We start from the raw sequence: 15,991 nt of genomic DNA, 5'->3' as shown, positions 1-15,991 counted from the left end.
ATTCAGAGCTGGAAGGCGTCTGGGTTGTCAGCTTCACTTTGTGAATCAAAAAACCCCTCTACGGGCACCTGTGCAGCACCTGGAAAGGTCGCCCCCTGTTGGTGAGGAAGCAAGCAGGCAGGCCAGGGGGCAATCTGTGCAGATCATTAAGTACTAGCCAGCATCTTTCTGTGGCTACAGAGGTCTCAAGGAACGACTCGTGTTCAGACTTGCCGGAAATTCAGAACGGGTGGAAGACCACATCACACACCACGCTAGTGAGAGGGGCCAAGATCACCTACCAGTGTGATCCAGGATATGACATTGTAGGAAGTGACACGCTCACCTGCCAATGGGACCTCACCTGGAGCAGCGACCCTCCGTTTTGTGAAAAAAGTAAGACAACCCCCCCACACACACACACATTGCTGGGTTCATGCACACAGTCAGCCAGGTCTAAAGCCCATTCAGATCAATGGGGAGCTTCCGTTCGGCATCTCTTTACTCTGGATCAGACCCATTTCATGTCAAGGTGCATGTGAAATGGGACTCGGTTGTGCTGAACACATGCCGAATAAAGTGTTCCTTCCTCCACACCAGTCCATTTCAGAGTTCCTGAGCTGTTTATCTGCCCCCACCGCCTGCCTCTCTGTTTTGCTGCTTGTTCCTGGGAGGAGTTACAGAACCTGTTTGTCTCTAGTTATGTACTGCACAGACCCTGGGGAAGTGGACCACTCGACCCGTTTAATTTCTGATCCAGTGCTGCTCGTTGGAACCACCATTCAATACACGTGTAACCCAGGCTTTGTACTGGAAGGAAGTTCCCTTCTTACGTGTTACAGCCGCGAAACAGGAACTCCAATCTGGACATCAAGGCTACCCCACTGTGTCTGTAAGTTGGGCTCAGTTCTCTATGGTGTTGCAATTAGTTCTCTTCTTGTGGCTGCAGTTTTACTTTACTCCTTGTTATCTGAATTGATTTGTGAATTTCCCATTGGAAATTCAGAACCTGCTGGAGGAAGCAGCAGATGAGCCCAGGGTCCCAGCAGACAGTCCATTCTGTAAGTACCAGACGTACTAAGCCAGGCATCAGAAACCGTTGCTCCTATTCTTTCACCTCCAGTTTCCTCCAGGCTTTTTCCTCCTTTCAACAGCTAGATCTTTAGGGGTGTTCTCCCTGCTATAGCCACAGATGCTGTACACTAGATACCATGTGGGCCGCACTGGTCCCATCCATCCACGAGGCCTTTTCTTTGTTGCCGGAAGTTCGAAGAATCCCTTCCTACACACCAGCAGTTCAAAGCAGTTAATAACAATTCAATTAACCAAGGTCTAGAATGAGAGACTAAATAAAAGCTCGTTAAAAAGGCTGACGAGCAGCAGTGTAATAGAAACACCCCTGATAGCAGGTCTCTGCAACAGCAGAGCAGGCAGTGCCTGCTGCTGAAATCACTGTGGGTTTTGTTCTGTGGCCTCCCATCTCATTTGCAGGAGCTGAATGCTCATCTGGAGACCTGTGTCACCCCATCTCCCTCCAGGGGTGCTACCTGCTCCTGACCCTGCCTGCTAATGGGTTCATATACTGCCAGAGCGGAAGGCAACACTGACTGGTGCAAGGAAGGTGAAGAAACACAATATCTTCCCTGCTCAGCAGCTCTGCCACTTTGTCCCCCAGCTCCTGATCTAGAGCAAAGACCACCCCAGCTGTACCCTGACTGTTACCACCAGGAGAGCTGGTCAAATCCCTATTACTGCAAGAAAGTGCCACCTTGATTTCATTTTGCAGGGTTCAAAATTGACCCATTTTTCAGTTTTCCCACATTTGTCATTAATATTACTTTCAAAATTGGGGAGGTGTCAATGTTCTTTGTCATTTCAATGGCCATTGCCAAGACTGGGAAAGGTGGCCAAAAGATGGTAGGCCATTTTGTAGGTACTGACCATGTCAGCTGTTCTCATGAAAAGATCAGTGGTGTCTTTTTTTTTTTTTAAGGCCATTTTCAATAAAAAAGGCGTATTGAAATGGTTCAAGCAATGCAAGCTCCAAGAAGGGGAGTGAAAAGCCTACTCGCCCCAGGGGAGGTATTCCTCACACCCAGGGAGCACACTACTTCAGTGAGCCAGTGTCCTTGTCCCTACAAGCACCATTCTCTGGCCGTACGTGACAACTCTTCCCTTCAGTGATCCAGCCAGTCCTCCAAGGCACCAAGTATCACCAGCCACAGCTACTCAAAATCATAAGCTAGACCCCAAAGATCATGAGACTGGCTTAAAAATCATGAGGTTTTAAAAAACAATAAATGGGGGAGGGGTGTTTTTATTGGTTGCCAGGACTTTGAAAAATGGAAGCTGAGATTCTCGTGTAAATCACCTGAGTCCAGGAGCTGGGGCTTTTAAGAGGAGTGCCAAATACCATGAGAGACATGATCAAGTCACATGAATTGGCAGCACTGACACTGCATATTACTTCTCTTGGGAATCTTTCCAGAGGCTATGTCGTGTATTGGTTGGGGGAGGGGTGGCGGGCGATGCATGAACTCCTGTCATTTGCTGGGGAGGATGCCAGATCTGCACAAGTGTCTGTGATTTTGCCATGCTCTAGCTCCTGCAGGATATAAACCCAGTAACCAATACCATAAATGGCAAATTTCCTTTAGCTGGAGGAGGCCTGTAATATGACATGGAAGATCCTGAGCTTGCACCTTGCTACTGACCAGGCAGCTGTGCAACCACAGGCTCTTTACACGAGGGAGCTAGGAGAAGTGCTGTCACCCCCCCATTGGCTGCTGCCTGGCTGCCTCCTTCTAGCATGTGGCTGGACGAGTCAATGAGCTAATGGCAACTATCACCTCCCCCTGCTGGCATTCTGTAGCCACTAGAGTTTGTCCAAAAGCCGTCACTGCCTTTCTGGAGTTCTCGGCTCTGCCCTGCATCCTGGGGAGCACAAGGGGATGGGGCAGCATCCTGGACCCTGGGTGAGAGTCAGTGGTTGGCCTGGCACCAGAAATGCTGGTGTTGGGTCAACACTCAGCCTGGGCAGAGCACAGGTCTGGGGCTAGTTCCTGCTTCAACCCCGCTCAGAACCGAGAGGAAATAAAACCAGAAGTAAAGATAAATTTACCTCCATCCCAACTCTCTGCGCCCCTCCCTGTGCCTGGGCCAGAACTGCTCTCCTGTGAGAGCAGCTGCCCCAGTGCTGCAGACTGCACAGTGCATGCCCACGGGGCTCCAATCACCTTTGCAGGGACACACAGGGCACCCCAGAAACTGAAGGCTGGCTAAGAGCTGATGATGCCCTTGCCTCACTCACTTGCAACCTGCCTGTTCCATGCAGCACCCAGTCTCTGCTCCCTCTGCTGGACACTTAGGCCAAGCTAGCTCCCCCCCTACATGTCTGATTTCATAGCGAGAGACAAGGGGGAGGAAATATCTTTCACTGGACCCACTTCTGTTGGTGAGAGAGATGAACTTTCGAGGGGCAAGGTATTCCCGGCATCACAGCTAAGTACAAGGTAGAACAGATAGTCTAGCGTAAGTAGTTAGCCCATATTACAGATTGTAAACAGTTCTGTAAAAAACTAAGGAAAAGCTTTGGGCCAGATCCCCAGCCGGTGTCAATCACCCATCACTCCACTGTGGTCAACAGAGCAAAGTCTCTTTGCAGTCACACTGCTCTGGTGGCTGGGCACATCTGGCAGGGCTGCCCACTCTCTGTCTCTCACGCCCTCTCCCTGCAGAATGCCACCTTGGGCTTGTCTGAAACCCCATCTGTTCCTGGAGTTTGCTGTGTTGTTTTAAGAAGCTTCAGCTCCCCCCATCATCCTCCGAGCAGAGGCAAGACCTGCCCCCCCTTGCCTGATGAGACCCTTGGCATTCTGCAAAGGCTGCCCAGGCTGGGTTGGCTCTCACAGTGCTCATCGCTCTGCAGGGCCCAGAGACCAGAATCTGCAGTGGGCTTGTTTCTGCTCTATGGAGGCCCGGCCTGTAGACAGAGTCCCAGGCTGTTCTCTGACATGCCTTTCAGTTCTGCCTTGGCATTTCCGCTGAGTAGCCACTTCCTGCAACCCTTGTTTGGATCAGGTTTGTTGTCATTGCACATCCTGAAATTCACGAGTTTGCTCCATAGCCAGTGTGAGGAAGAGAGAGCAGCACTGGGAAATCACAGCTCCATTTGCCAGTGCTCTTGTTGTTTTAGTCCTGTGTGTTCTGGAGGAGGGCTTTTGCTGGCGTTCCTGGTTCTCCAGCTCATCCTTTCTCTGGTGCCATGACAGAAAACAGCGATGCTGAATTATTGCCAGAAAGCTCAGATATCCCTTCATGGAATTAATGCTTCAGGTCCCACTATTTCCTCTGGGAATAAGTCTGTGCCCAGCTCTGGAGTGTGTGCATATTTTCATGGTGATGTGACTGTATGATACCAGTATGCAGTGTACTTGTAGTTGTGTTAGTCCCAGGATATTAGCAAGACAAGGTTTGGGAGGTAATATCTTGTATTGGACCAACTTCTGCTGGTGAATACCAGAGCACAAAGTTCACCTTCTTAGACACTTAACAGCTGTTGAACAGGCTAATATGCCAGGCTACTGCCTGACGTACTGTTCCTCTTTAACCAAATCTAGTTGGTGAAGGTGTGGAAAAAATAAATCCAGTAATTACTGTGGCTATGGCTTAGATCCTACAGTACTGAACTGGTAAACGCTCAGGACAGGCAGAAAAAGCATGACTCACACTGGGGATGTTTCTTTTCAGCTGAAGAGTCCCTTGCCTGTGACAATCCAGGATTACCTGAAAATGGCTACCAAATCCTCTACAAACGCCTTTACTTGCCAGGCGAATCCCTGACGTTCATGTGTTATGAAGGCTTTGAGCTAATGGGCGAGGTTACTATCAAATGCATTCTGGGGCAGCCGTCCCATTGGAGTGGACCCCTGCCCATCTGCAAAGGTAATGAGCTTTCCGAGACAGGTGGAAAACAAGAGCACACTTTGGGAAGGGGCTGGAATCCACAGGGATTTTGCAGGTGTCCTCAGCGAGCTCCCGCCACATCAGAGAATTAGCTCGGAGCAGCAACCTCCTCCAGCACGGAGATCTGCCCCCATTCTCAGTGCCATTCAAAGGCAGCCGAGCATGTCACTGCGGTCCCCTCCTTAAGAGCGCCTTCTTTTTTACCATCAGCCCTTAAAACAAACAGCTCTCCGGGTGTTACCCAGGCCCTCTGACGCACTGGTGTCACCAGGTTTCCAGCCACAAGTAGTGGAGATTTTGGTGGCTGTTATGGATTTATCTCTAAGAGGTTCTGCCCACCCAAGGGAGGGAATCCATCTCAATCCCTTCCTAGTGAACTGTGTCGGAAGCTGCTGACTAGCGGCAGTTGCCTAGCACGTGTGCAGACAGGGCTGAGGGGAAGCAGGAATGGTCCCCAGAGTGTCCAGAGGGGTCTGGATGCTGCCCCGAGTCCGGTGAACACTTTGTTCCTGCATTTAACATTTCTCTACGTGTACCATTGTGGTTCTGTCTTGGGTCATGAGTTGGTGACAATGGCCATGACCCTTGGCCCAGAGGAAGCCCTGCTTGGTGAACTGGCTGGTTTTCAGTTTGAGTCTATTTCATGGACACAAGCAGGAACCTCCTGGTAACACGTTAAAGGGCAAGGAATAACCACCACTGAATTTCTTGTGAATTGCACAGTAACAGTGTCCTGGAAGAGCAGCGTATTTCCAGGCTTTTGCAGATTGCTCAGGAGAGGATAATGTAATTCCCCTGACCCCATGCTTCGCTTTGCAGCTGATTTGCCCTGTAGTTATACGGTGCTGGCTGTAAGGCCAGTCCGAGAATGCCTTGGATGGGTGCAGAAAGGCCAAAAGCATCCAAAGAGCTCAGTGTTGGTGGCACGGTTTGGGGTCTGTGGGGAGAAGCAGAGACTCCAGACTGGGGGACTCCCCATGCCCACGTGCTGATGGAAGAGACCTCTGGGGTGTGTCACTCAAAGGGCAGGGGCATGGGTGTGAATGGGAGGGGAAGCTGAGAAGGATGCACAGGGACACTCATGCGAGATTCCCACCAGAACTTTATTTCCTCTGTCTCCTAAAACAAGGACAACAGGATATTCAATGCAGTTGAAAGGTAGCAAATTTAAAATTGATGCAAGAAAATCTCCTTTTACCCAACATGGGATTAGCCTTTGGAACTCATTGTCACAAGATGCCATTGAGACCCAGCGTAGAGCAGGATTCAAGAAAGACACAGACACTGATGTGGGTAATGTGAGCCATCACAGTTAAATTAGACAGGGCTGAAAATATTAATGAAGGTTACAAACTCTTGTGCTCAGAGCATGAGGCGACTGCTCCTGAGGGGGTTGCAGGAAATGTCCCCAAAGGGCAAGTCATTCCATAATCACCCACTATGGGCTTCTGCCACCGTTCTTGGAAGCATTTGAAACAAGCCACTCTTGAAGAAAAGAGAGCAGACGATGGCCCATCAGATGTTCCTATGAAAGTATTCAGCGAGCTTCCCCTGAAGGAGGAGACCCAGGGGGTTTCCTTATGCTGCTGGGAACCACCTTCTGGCTAGTTCTAATTTCTGGCCTGGGGTACTAGAGTTTTCACAAAGAGGGAAAACAGTAAATCCACCTGAGGAAATGTGGGTATTTTTCATGTTTCACACGAGGCTGCTAGCCCCCATGAACATCTCAAACGCTGCCAACGATTCCCAATTTCTCTTGCAGTGAATCAAGACAGTTTTGAACACGCTTTAGAAGGTGAGTGAAATGCATTTGCTGGAAAATCCCAGTCAGGCAGAGCATATGTCTGGCACTGCCCTCTGGAGTGTGCAGCGCCTGCATTTGGTCAGACGATGCAAACAAATTTGCAACAAGTATGCATTGCAGCATTGACATTGCTCTTCAGTTCAGAAATTAGGGACTATGGAATGCAGCTGGGCTGACCGCTCTGCATGGGAGGGTGTCACATGCCCTCAGTGCAGGACTCTTCAGAGGGATGGAATATTTGGGGAGGTCCTCTGGGCAGAAGGGCTTGATCTGAGGCTTTGAGTACTTGTGGTCACCCATTGGGGCCTGCAGCTGTGACCACTGGATAGCAATTGCATTTCAGACAATAAAATCTCTCTTTCATCTGGCCGTCTCCTACAGGGCACCTCGAGGCCCCACTTTGTGCTCCCAGCTGGTATGGGACACTAGACAATAGATGGGGTTGGTTTGGGCTTGTGAAGAAACCTGGTCTTACGGTTACATTTCAAACAAGCATCATTCTGCAGCTGGCCACGGAAACAAGGCAGCACCATGAGGGGGGTGGGGGGAAGGTTAGGAGGGAAGCAGAGCCCAAGGGCGGGGGGGGGGGATCCCAAATGTTTGCCTATGGGAACATAATGAATATTGTGTTTTCAGTAGCAGAAGCTGCTGCAGAGACGTCGCTCGAAGGGGGAAACATGGCGCTAGCCATATTCATCCCAGTGCTGATCATCTCACTACTGCTGGGAGGCGCATACATCTATATCACAAGGTGGGGACCCACTGTAACAGCAACACTGGGCACTTCTCCAGGGCCTCAGCAGAGATCTCAGAGTGCTGCCAAGTGCCCTCTGCCCAGTGCTGTGTTCCTCACGAGAGGAAGCACCCAGCAGCTACCCCTGGACCCTGTGGGTGCTGAGCGGCCAGGCACCTCTCATAATTAGGCCCTTACCTCGCAGTATTTGCTGCCAGTATTGCGTGATCTCCATGCTGAGCAGTGAATGCAGGTGGGAGAGCAAAGGGGAATGGGTGATTTGGGAGCATGAGTGTGGGTTGCCTTGCTCAGTGCATGTCACTCCATTGTGACTCCATTGGCTTTACCACTCCACATGCACAAGCCACTGGGTTCTGTGTTGTTCCGACCCAGCGAGGTGACTTCTCTCTCTTGCGTTTCTTTTTCTCAGATGTCGGTACTACTCCAACTTGCGCTTGCCCCTCATGTACTCCCACCCATACAGCCAGATCACCGTAGAGACGGAGTTTGACAACCCAATTTATGAGACAGGGGTGAGTTGGCCTTTGGGTGCCTCAGTTCTCTCCATCTGTACGTTATGTTAAACTGAAGAGGAAGGCTTGGCACAAACTCACAGCAAGAGGAACGGTTACGAACCCCCCTCAAGATCCCTCATGAGAGAACATCTCTGCCTCTCATCTCCCTTTGTGTCCCGATGGGCAAATGATGCAGCAGGTCAGCCAGAAAATCAGTCTTTAGGGGAGTTTCAACGGCACCTGAGGACAGGGTGAGCCGGACAATCAGAGCGAGGGACGGGGGGTGTTAGAGTTTAGCCAAGGAGGGTCTGACAGGGGTCACCCTGCTTCTGTCTCTTTTCTCACCACAAACCCTCAGAGACCTGCTCCTGGTCAAACCCTCTGTGCAGTATGTTTCCAGTGTTCTGTCCAGATGTGTGCGGCTCTGTATTACAATAGCAGACACTTCTTAGCTCACTCAGCCAAGGAGGGGACAGGGTCAGCTCTAGCCATTTTGCCGCCCCAAGGATGGCGGCCCACTGCGGGGGACGCTCTGCGGCTCGCCGGTCCTGTGGCTCCAGTGGACCCTCTGTAGGAACGCCTGCGGGAGGTCCACCGGAGCCACCCGCCGCCCGCCCTCTGCCGGCAACCGCAGAGCGCCCCCCCCCCCGCCCGTGGCAGTGACACCTCCACACGTGCTGCTGGCACACGTTGTGGCCTGGAGCTGGCGCCTGGGAGGGGAGAGAATAATACGGTATCTTCCCCTGAAAGCTCTCTCTGCTCGTGACTCCCCAAAGCCTGACCAGCGCCCTCTTCCCCCACGCGGGTCTTCTTAGTGCTTTCTTGCCTGCTGACGTGATGGGTTAATTAGCCATGGTATCATAGAAATCAAGGATTAGAAGGGACCTCAGGAAGGGTATCTAGTCCCCCCCTGCTCAAAGTAGGAACGCAACCACAACTAAATCATCGCAGCCAGGGCTTTGTCAAAGCCTGACCTAAAAACCTCTAAGAGGAGATTTCACCACATCCCTAAGGTAACCCGATTCCAGTGCCTTCACCTCCCTCCTAGTGAAATAGTGTTTCCTAATATCCAACCTAGACCTCCCCCATTGCAACTTGAGACCATTGCTCCTTGTTCTGTCATCTGCTACCACTGAGAACAGCCGAGCTCCATCCTCTTTGGAACCCCCTTCAGGTAGTTGAAGGTAGCTATCAAATCCCCCCTCACTCTTCTCTTCTGCAGACTAAACAAGCCCAGATCCCTCAGCCTCTTCTCATAACTCATGTGCCCCTGCACCCTGATCTTTTTCATTGCTCTCTGCTGGACTCTCTCCAATTTGTCCATATCCCTTCTGTAGTGTGGGGCCCAAAACTGGACACAGTACTCCAGATGTGGCCTCACCAGTACCGAATAGAGGGCAATAATCACTTCCCTCAATCTGCTAGCAATGCTCCTATTAATGCAGCTCAATATGCCGTTAGCCTTCTTGGCAACAAGGGCACGCTGCTCACTCATATCCAGCTTCCTGTCCACTGTAATTCCCAGGTCCTTTTCTGCAGAACTGCAGCTTAGCCAGTCAGTCCCCAGCCTGTAGCGGTGCATGGGATTCCTCCGTCCTAAGTGCAGGACTCTGCACTTGTCCATGTTGAACCTCATCAGGTTTCTTTTGGCCCAATCCTCTAATTTGTCTAGGTCCCTCTTTAGCCTATCCCTACCCTCCAGCATATCTACCACTCCTCCCAGTTTTGTGTCATCTGCAAACTTGCTGAGAGTGCAGTCCATGCCATCCTCCAGATATTAATGAAGATATTGAACAAAACTGGCCCCAGGACCTACCTCTCTCCAGTACGACTCCAATCCATCAGGCCCAGCTCTGCCTCACAGGTTTGCTCTGGGGAATGGAACTGGTGATGCGGTTATCAGAGTGCAGGTCCAGCTGCTGTCACCCAGCAGGGCCTGGCAAGGGAAGATGTAGAGGAAACCATTCAGAAATGATGATGAGCCCCTTGCAGAGGTGGGAAGGGGAAGCTGCTCTGCCATGGAATGGAGTCACAGGGAGTCCTCCAGAGACAGCATGGCTCTGTGCGAGCCCCTGGGCCACAATGGGACCACACTGACTCATGCCAGGAGAAAGGGGGTCACAGAAGTTCTGTTCAATGCAGCATCCTCTGCTCCTCTCCCTGCCCTCCGGGCGGCTGTGCAGGGCACATCAGGACCCTGCTGTCTAGTGCGAGGGAGCTAGAGGCTGCACGTTACCCACCCAGGGCAAGAAGAGGTGCTGGCTTAACGCAGGGGGGTTGCCTGAATTTAACTAATACTCTCTGCTGACTGCTGGGCTCCCCTCTCCTGGCTCTTTGGCATGTGAGACTCCCCCAGGTGCAGCTAGGAGCCCTGATCCCACTCAGAGCTGAGGTATAAAGCCGGGGATGTGAGTGGCTCTGTGGAGTCGGCAGTGACACGACAGGCACGTTGTGGGGCAGGTACAGCAGTTACACTGAACTAGTCTCCCCCAGGGTGTCTCTGAGCGAAGCCCAGTGCCAAGGAAAACTGTGGGGCCTGCTCGAAGTCCCATCCTCACCTCTTGCAGCTGCTTCACACAATGGCTTCTATCTAACTTCTAACTAGGAGAGGGCCAGATCCTGCCAGCTGCTGAGCACCCCAGCTCCCGTTACATGCAAGGGAAGTGGGGTGAGAGTTGAGGGTGCTCAGCGTGTCTCACAGCCAAGCTCTGAGTTCCATGTTAGGACAATGGGCATTTTTGAGCAGCCGGTGTGTGTGTCTGGGGGCATGAGAAATAAGGCAGTGCCTTGGCGTGAGTTAGGTCTTCAGATCAGTCTTGCCTACTCTCAGTTTTATCACGAGCCTCACAATATTTGATATTTGACTCAGAGCCCCAGCTCCACGGGCAACAGACTGCATGAGAATCTCAGCTTTCGCTTTAAAAAGTCAGTTTCCAGCCCCTGTGGTTGTGAAGAAAAGCTGGGAAATGTGACCCAAGTGTGACCCAAAGGCTCCGAAACTGGAAGAGTAAAAGACCCCAAATGTATTATTTGGTTAAACCTCGTGATTTTTAAACCAACCTTGTGATTTTTGGGAGCTGATTTATGATTTCTGAATGTCCGGGGTTGGCCATACTGTTGTCCCCATGAGAAAACTGTACCAAATAACGAATCGGTTTAGAAACGGTTCTACTTACATTGACACAGCCCTCTTGCACGGACCCTCTTAAATAGAAATCAAAGGGAGACACCTGGGGTTTTGAACCCTTTAACTACATCAACTTCTAAACCAATTTAATGAAATCAAGCCAGTTTCTTGCATTGACAAGGCCTAGATGTCACCTGGGTCTGATGTACATAGAGCAGGGCTGATTAATGTGGGTGGAAACCCAACCATTCCTTTAAATGTGTTTTTTCTTCTTTTTAGGAAACAAGAGAATATGAAGTTTCAATATAAAGACAATGATACGAGAGTCTCCAAATGTGAACTTAATTCACTCCAATAGGACTTCCTCCGTAACTAATCCAGAGACCATGTGGAGTTTAACTGGAATCCTGGACCTACTCTTGTCTGTCCTTTTGCCTCTTTATTGATGATTTCACTGTTTTCTTCACTGTATTTATTCTATTTAACTTGAGATAGGTGTGTTCAAAGTGTTACCGGCAGGCTGTGCTCCACTCCCTGGGTGCACCAGCGCACAGCTACCAGTCCACACAGGAAAGTGGGCAGGTGCAGGGATCAGCTGGCCCCATCTCGCAGCAGTGACAGTCTCCAGCTCTGCACTGGCCACACGCAAAGAGATTATATGATTTTTGTGGTGTTAAAAATTAAAATGTCTCCATGCAAGATCCTGCAGTTAACTGCCAAGAGCTGGGTTAGCTACAGAGCTTGATTCCTTGGTATTAAACATAGAGAGTCTTTCTGAGCACTGTCCTAAGCCTAACTACTGCCCACACATTTCTGGTTCTCCTAGAGTTTGATCAGGCATCTGGTGCTACGCTCTCTGATTCAAAGTAGAGGGAGTAGCCTCTCTCCTGGGGCCCATCTCAGGAAAGTTGCCAAGCAGGTACAGTGTGATGCCCTCAGGTGTCTGGGGGGAAAGGGGAAGCAGAGACCAAACAAGCAAGTTACATGCTACTTGCTTGGCCCAGTTTGTTTTTAATCCTGGAGAGGCACATACAAGAACATGTGAGCTGCTGCAGAGAAGCCTTAACGTGTGCAACCAGCGATTGCTGAGCATATCAACCCCGGTCTGAGAGACCTTGGCAGCGTTGCAAGGGGACATGGGTAAAATCTTCTAGGGCTGTGTTTCTGCTCCACTGGGAACAAACAGGCTTGCATGTCTTTTGCTCACACCTGTTGTTCTAACATTTACTGTGGCCATTGCAAGGAATATGTAGTCTCTCTCAAAGTCTGAGTTCACCTTTTGCCCACTTTATTGTAAGTATCTCAGGGTAATAACGATGGAATACAGGATCCTATTACATGCTCTGGTTAATTTTGGAGCATTCGCCCTTCAAGATTATGGTGCCCTCATGCAACTGGAAGAGTCCACTGTTCTTTTGGAATAGCTGCTCTGGGAAGGGCAGGTGGGGTGACTAGTTAGCCACAACTCTGCATGGGGAGAGCCAGAGTCAGTCCTTCTTCCCATCTTCCCGGAGCATCCAAAACCAGCAGAGTGCATTTGATTGGAACTCAGCAGCATGGGAAGACTTTATGGCAGCAACCAAACCACAACGTTCCTGTCATTCTAAACCCATTCCAGGGCGCTGCCACCACTCCGTGGCAGAAAACAGTGTCCAGTAAGAGTTGTCCATTAAGAGCTGCACTGTTCAGCTTTGAGCTAAGAACGGGAAATCAACTAGATTTGAGCTCTGCTTGTGAGTTGGGATTGGGCAAACTCCACTGGGGGAAGAGAGAATAGACTAGGGGGTGAAGAAAGCCAGGTAGCAAACCTTCCCTGACTGAAGAACAGAAGCCCAATCACTGGAGGAACATAGCAGGCAAAATAGAGCCTTTAGTAGCCACTTCCATCTTGATCTAACCCTGTGACAACTGGAATTCAAGCACCACGTTCATATTCTTTGGTTCTGGAGAATAACGTGTTCACATTAACAAAACAAATGCTCAAATGTTTTCTTTTCATGGAAGCATAAAGATTCACAAAAGGCTCCAGTGACTTAGTTACCAATACTTCTCTTCACAAAACTGGCGGTCACACAGGACCCTTCCTGCTATCGTTGGAAGGACAGCAACATTGTTGATGTTTCTTTGGCTGCTGGTGTCTTTTTTCGGTCTTTGTAGAATGGCAGTTATAACCATGACAATGTTTTCACGTCCATTTTAGTTTAGAGAAGTTAGTGCATCTCTGCAGTTGTATGACTGAGACATTTGATTTTTTTTCCCTTTGAAAAAACAAACTGAATGTGTATTTGTAATTTGTAAAGGTTAAAAAAAAAGAAAAACAAAAACAAAAAAGGTGCCAGAAATGTACCAGGTATTTCATTTCTGTTCATATATGTCTGTTTTTATAAGAACAATGTGAAAATTGTTGGCATTAAATATTTTTGAACATGATACTTCCATGGGAAGCTCTAGAATTTAGTGTAACCTTAATACAAATTGTACTATATTTTTTAATGGTTGAAAATAAGTTTAACAAAAATTTGAGCCACAGAATATGCCTGTGATTCAGCCTGTATTACATGCTGCATACACGTCAATGCTATCTGCCATGTGAGCCGCAGGTCTCCATGGTTACACACACACGCTTCAGTTTAGACACAGACTCTTACATTGTCACATTCTTGAATGAGTCTGATCTGAAATGAGTGAATGGTGCAGAAGATTCCCCCTGGATCCAAGCCGTGAAGATTGATGTGTTGGGTCCATCTTACAGTATTTCAGCTGTGGAGTTTTTCTCCAGAAAATGGGCACAGGTTATCCCTTGCAGCATATGAGCCTTGTGGCTCTCAGGGCGCCTAAAGGCTAGATTCTAGTCCCTCAGAAGTCACTGGGATGAAATTTGGCTCTCTGCGTTCTCTAAAGCCTACCCAGCCCAAATGAATCTTCAGTTTCCTTGAGATTTGGTTTTACAAACTATTGAGATGCAGATCTCTTCATTTCCCCCGGGAAGAAATACAGGAGCAACTGCAGGAGAACTCTCTTGAGCTCCTGTGTATTACCACGCGATCAGGGCAATATGCCACCCTCTTTAGAACAAGCCTGCTGTGCTAAACAAATTCAGAGCATCGGGGCAGGTGGACGAACGGCAGGTAACCAGGAATGGAAGTGATCCCTTAGTTAGTTACTGTTTTCTTTCTATACATATATAAATATGAAAGGATGGAGAGGTGCAAGGCCTAGTGGCCACTCACTTTAAAATGCCTTCCCTTGCCTCCTGCTGTGTAACTTTAGTGCATTATTTAGCATGTTAACCCAAGCCTTCTGAGCAATGGAAGCAAAGGGACCCTACCAGACGCATCTGTTTTCTGGGGCACAGAGCCTCTGCATTGGTGGTCTGGGCTCATCTGGAGGCAGTTTCCACTGGCTAAAGACTGGGGAGAAATTTTAACCCTGCAGTAAACAGGCCCCACTCCCAGGGAAGAGATGGGGAGACACATCTGCTTCCTGGACTGGTTGGCTCTGGATCTTTTACTGCAGGTTCCGTTAGCTAAGAGGCATCTGCACTTGGTCCCGGGGCAGAATGAAAGCAACTGGGAAATGAGACAAATGCCTTTGCCTTATTCATGGATGAAAACAACAGACCTTCCCCGGTCTCCTTACTACTGAACATTACAACGTCCTACCCCATAGGGCAGGGGCAGGGGCAGGGGCAGGGAAACATCCCTCGACCATGGAGACTGGCTCCCTCTGGGGGTCAGTGTGGCCCAAACCATCCAACCCCGTGAGATCAGAGATTTGCACTAGCCCTGGCAGAGTCCAGGACATTCTCCTCAGTTGAGCTGGGACTCTGGTTTGGGCGCAGAGTTCAGAACATCTGCCGACGGAGCGCATACTCCATGAAGTCTGTGTTTCTGCTGTCTGTAGTCGGTTTCCAGACTCTGTCTGAACATACAGGACAGAGATCACTGACTGGGAACAATGCCAAGGAGCCAGTCTGGAGAAGACTCCACAGGAAGACCAGAAGGGTCAGTGGAGATAAAGGAGATCGACCGTCCTGAGGAGTAAGCATGTAGCAAGCAGTACGTTCAACACAGCTGTTCCTCTAAGGGCAGAATGACGTAGGACACTCTGCCCTCCTCAGCCAGTCTGTCCAAGTCAATGGAAAGACTCTCACCTACTTCACAGAGTTTTGGATCAGGCCCTTAAAGCATAATGTTGACTAGGGAGGGATAGCAAAGTGTCTAAGGCAAATTCCACCAGTCTAGATTATTTTGCTGTTTTCATGTTGGTCCCCATTTTGTATGTTCACAGTTTCAAAAACAAAACCCAGTGTGGGACTGGATGGAAAAATGAAAACATTTTCTTATCTCATTATTTTTTGTTGATCTGGGGGTTTTAAAGGGAGAAGAGGGGCATATGCAGAACAGGGGCGTTCTAATGCACAGCTCACAATGTTCCCCGTATGCCATCAGGGACAGGCCAAACCCAAACTGTGCCACAGGTTTGCGTAGCGTTGTCTGTACTCGTGTACATCTTTACAAGTGGTTTGCATGCAGCACAGCTACATCACAGCTGCTCACCTGTCTACGATACCTCCTGGTATTTTTTCATCCCAGCCGTCAGAATATCCTACTTTTGTTCACATGAATCATAACAGATTTGTAGGGTGACATAATGTATATTTTTCATGCTATTTTCTTGAAGATAAACTACAATTTCTTAAATCTTATTCTTAAATCTGCATATGGATGAACATACTGTGTTAAGAGAAGCATTCCTGAAATCATAACTCTCCCTCCATATTAATGTATAAACATACTTCAGCTCTTTCTGTGATACTGTATCCTGAGTGCAATAAATTCTTCACTTTGCGTCAGGTCTGACCTCTC

General features: G+C 49.3%; 1 protein-coding gene across 2 annotated transcripts in view; it reads left to right on the top strand.

Annotated features, from left to right (window-relative positions):
* SEZ6L (seizure related 6 homolog like) overlaps positions 1-14,799 on the top strand; it is a 69,194-nt gene extending 54,395 nt beyond the window's left edge. Inside the window, exons 10-16 of one of the 2 annotated variants that reach the window (XM_032769863.2) lie at positions 181-375; positions 680-871; positions 4,729-4,923; positions 6,707-6,739; positions 7,388-7,499; positions 7,912-8,014; positions 11,403-14,799. In XM_032769863.2, coding sequence (XP_032625754.1) covers positions 181-375; positions 680-871; positions 4,729-4,923; positions 6,707-6,739; positions 7,388-7,499; positions 7,912-8,014; positions 11,403-11,432 — 860 coding nt within the window. In that variant the 3' untranslated portion in view covers positions 11,433-14,799. Of the gene's footprint in view, positions 1-180; positions 376-679; positions 872-4,728; positions 4,924-6,706; positions 6,740-7,384; positions 7,500-7,911; positions 8,015-11,402 lie in introns of both variants that reach the window. The other variant, XM_032769862.2, reaches the window with a different exon arrangement.
* Positions 14,800-15,991: the final 1,192 nt, after the last annotated feature.

This window comes from Chelonoidis abingdonii, chromosome 22 (assembly GCF_003597395.2).
Source record: "Chelonoidis abingdonii isolate Lonesome George chromosome 22, CheloAbing_2.0, whole genome shotgun sequence".
Taxonomy (NCBI): domain Eukaryota; kingdom Metazoa; phylum Chordata; order Testudines; family Testudinidae; genus Chelonoidis; species Chelonoidis abingdonii.
Note: the sequence above shows the minus strand (reverse complement) of the source record. Positions and strands in the feature narration are given on the sequence as shown.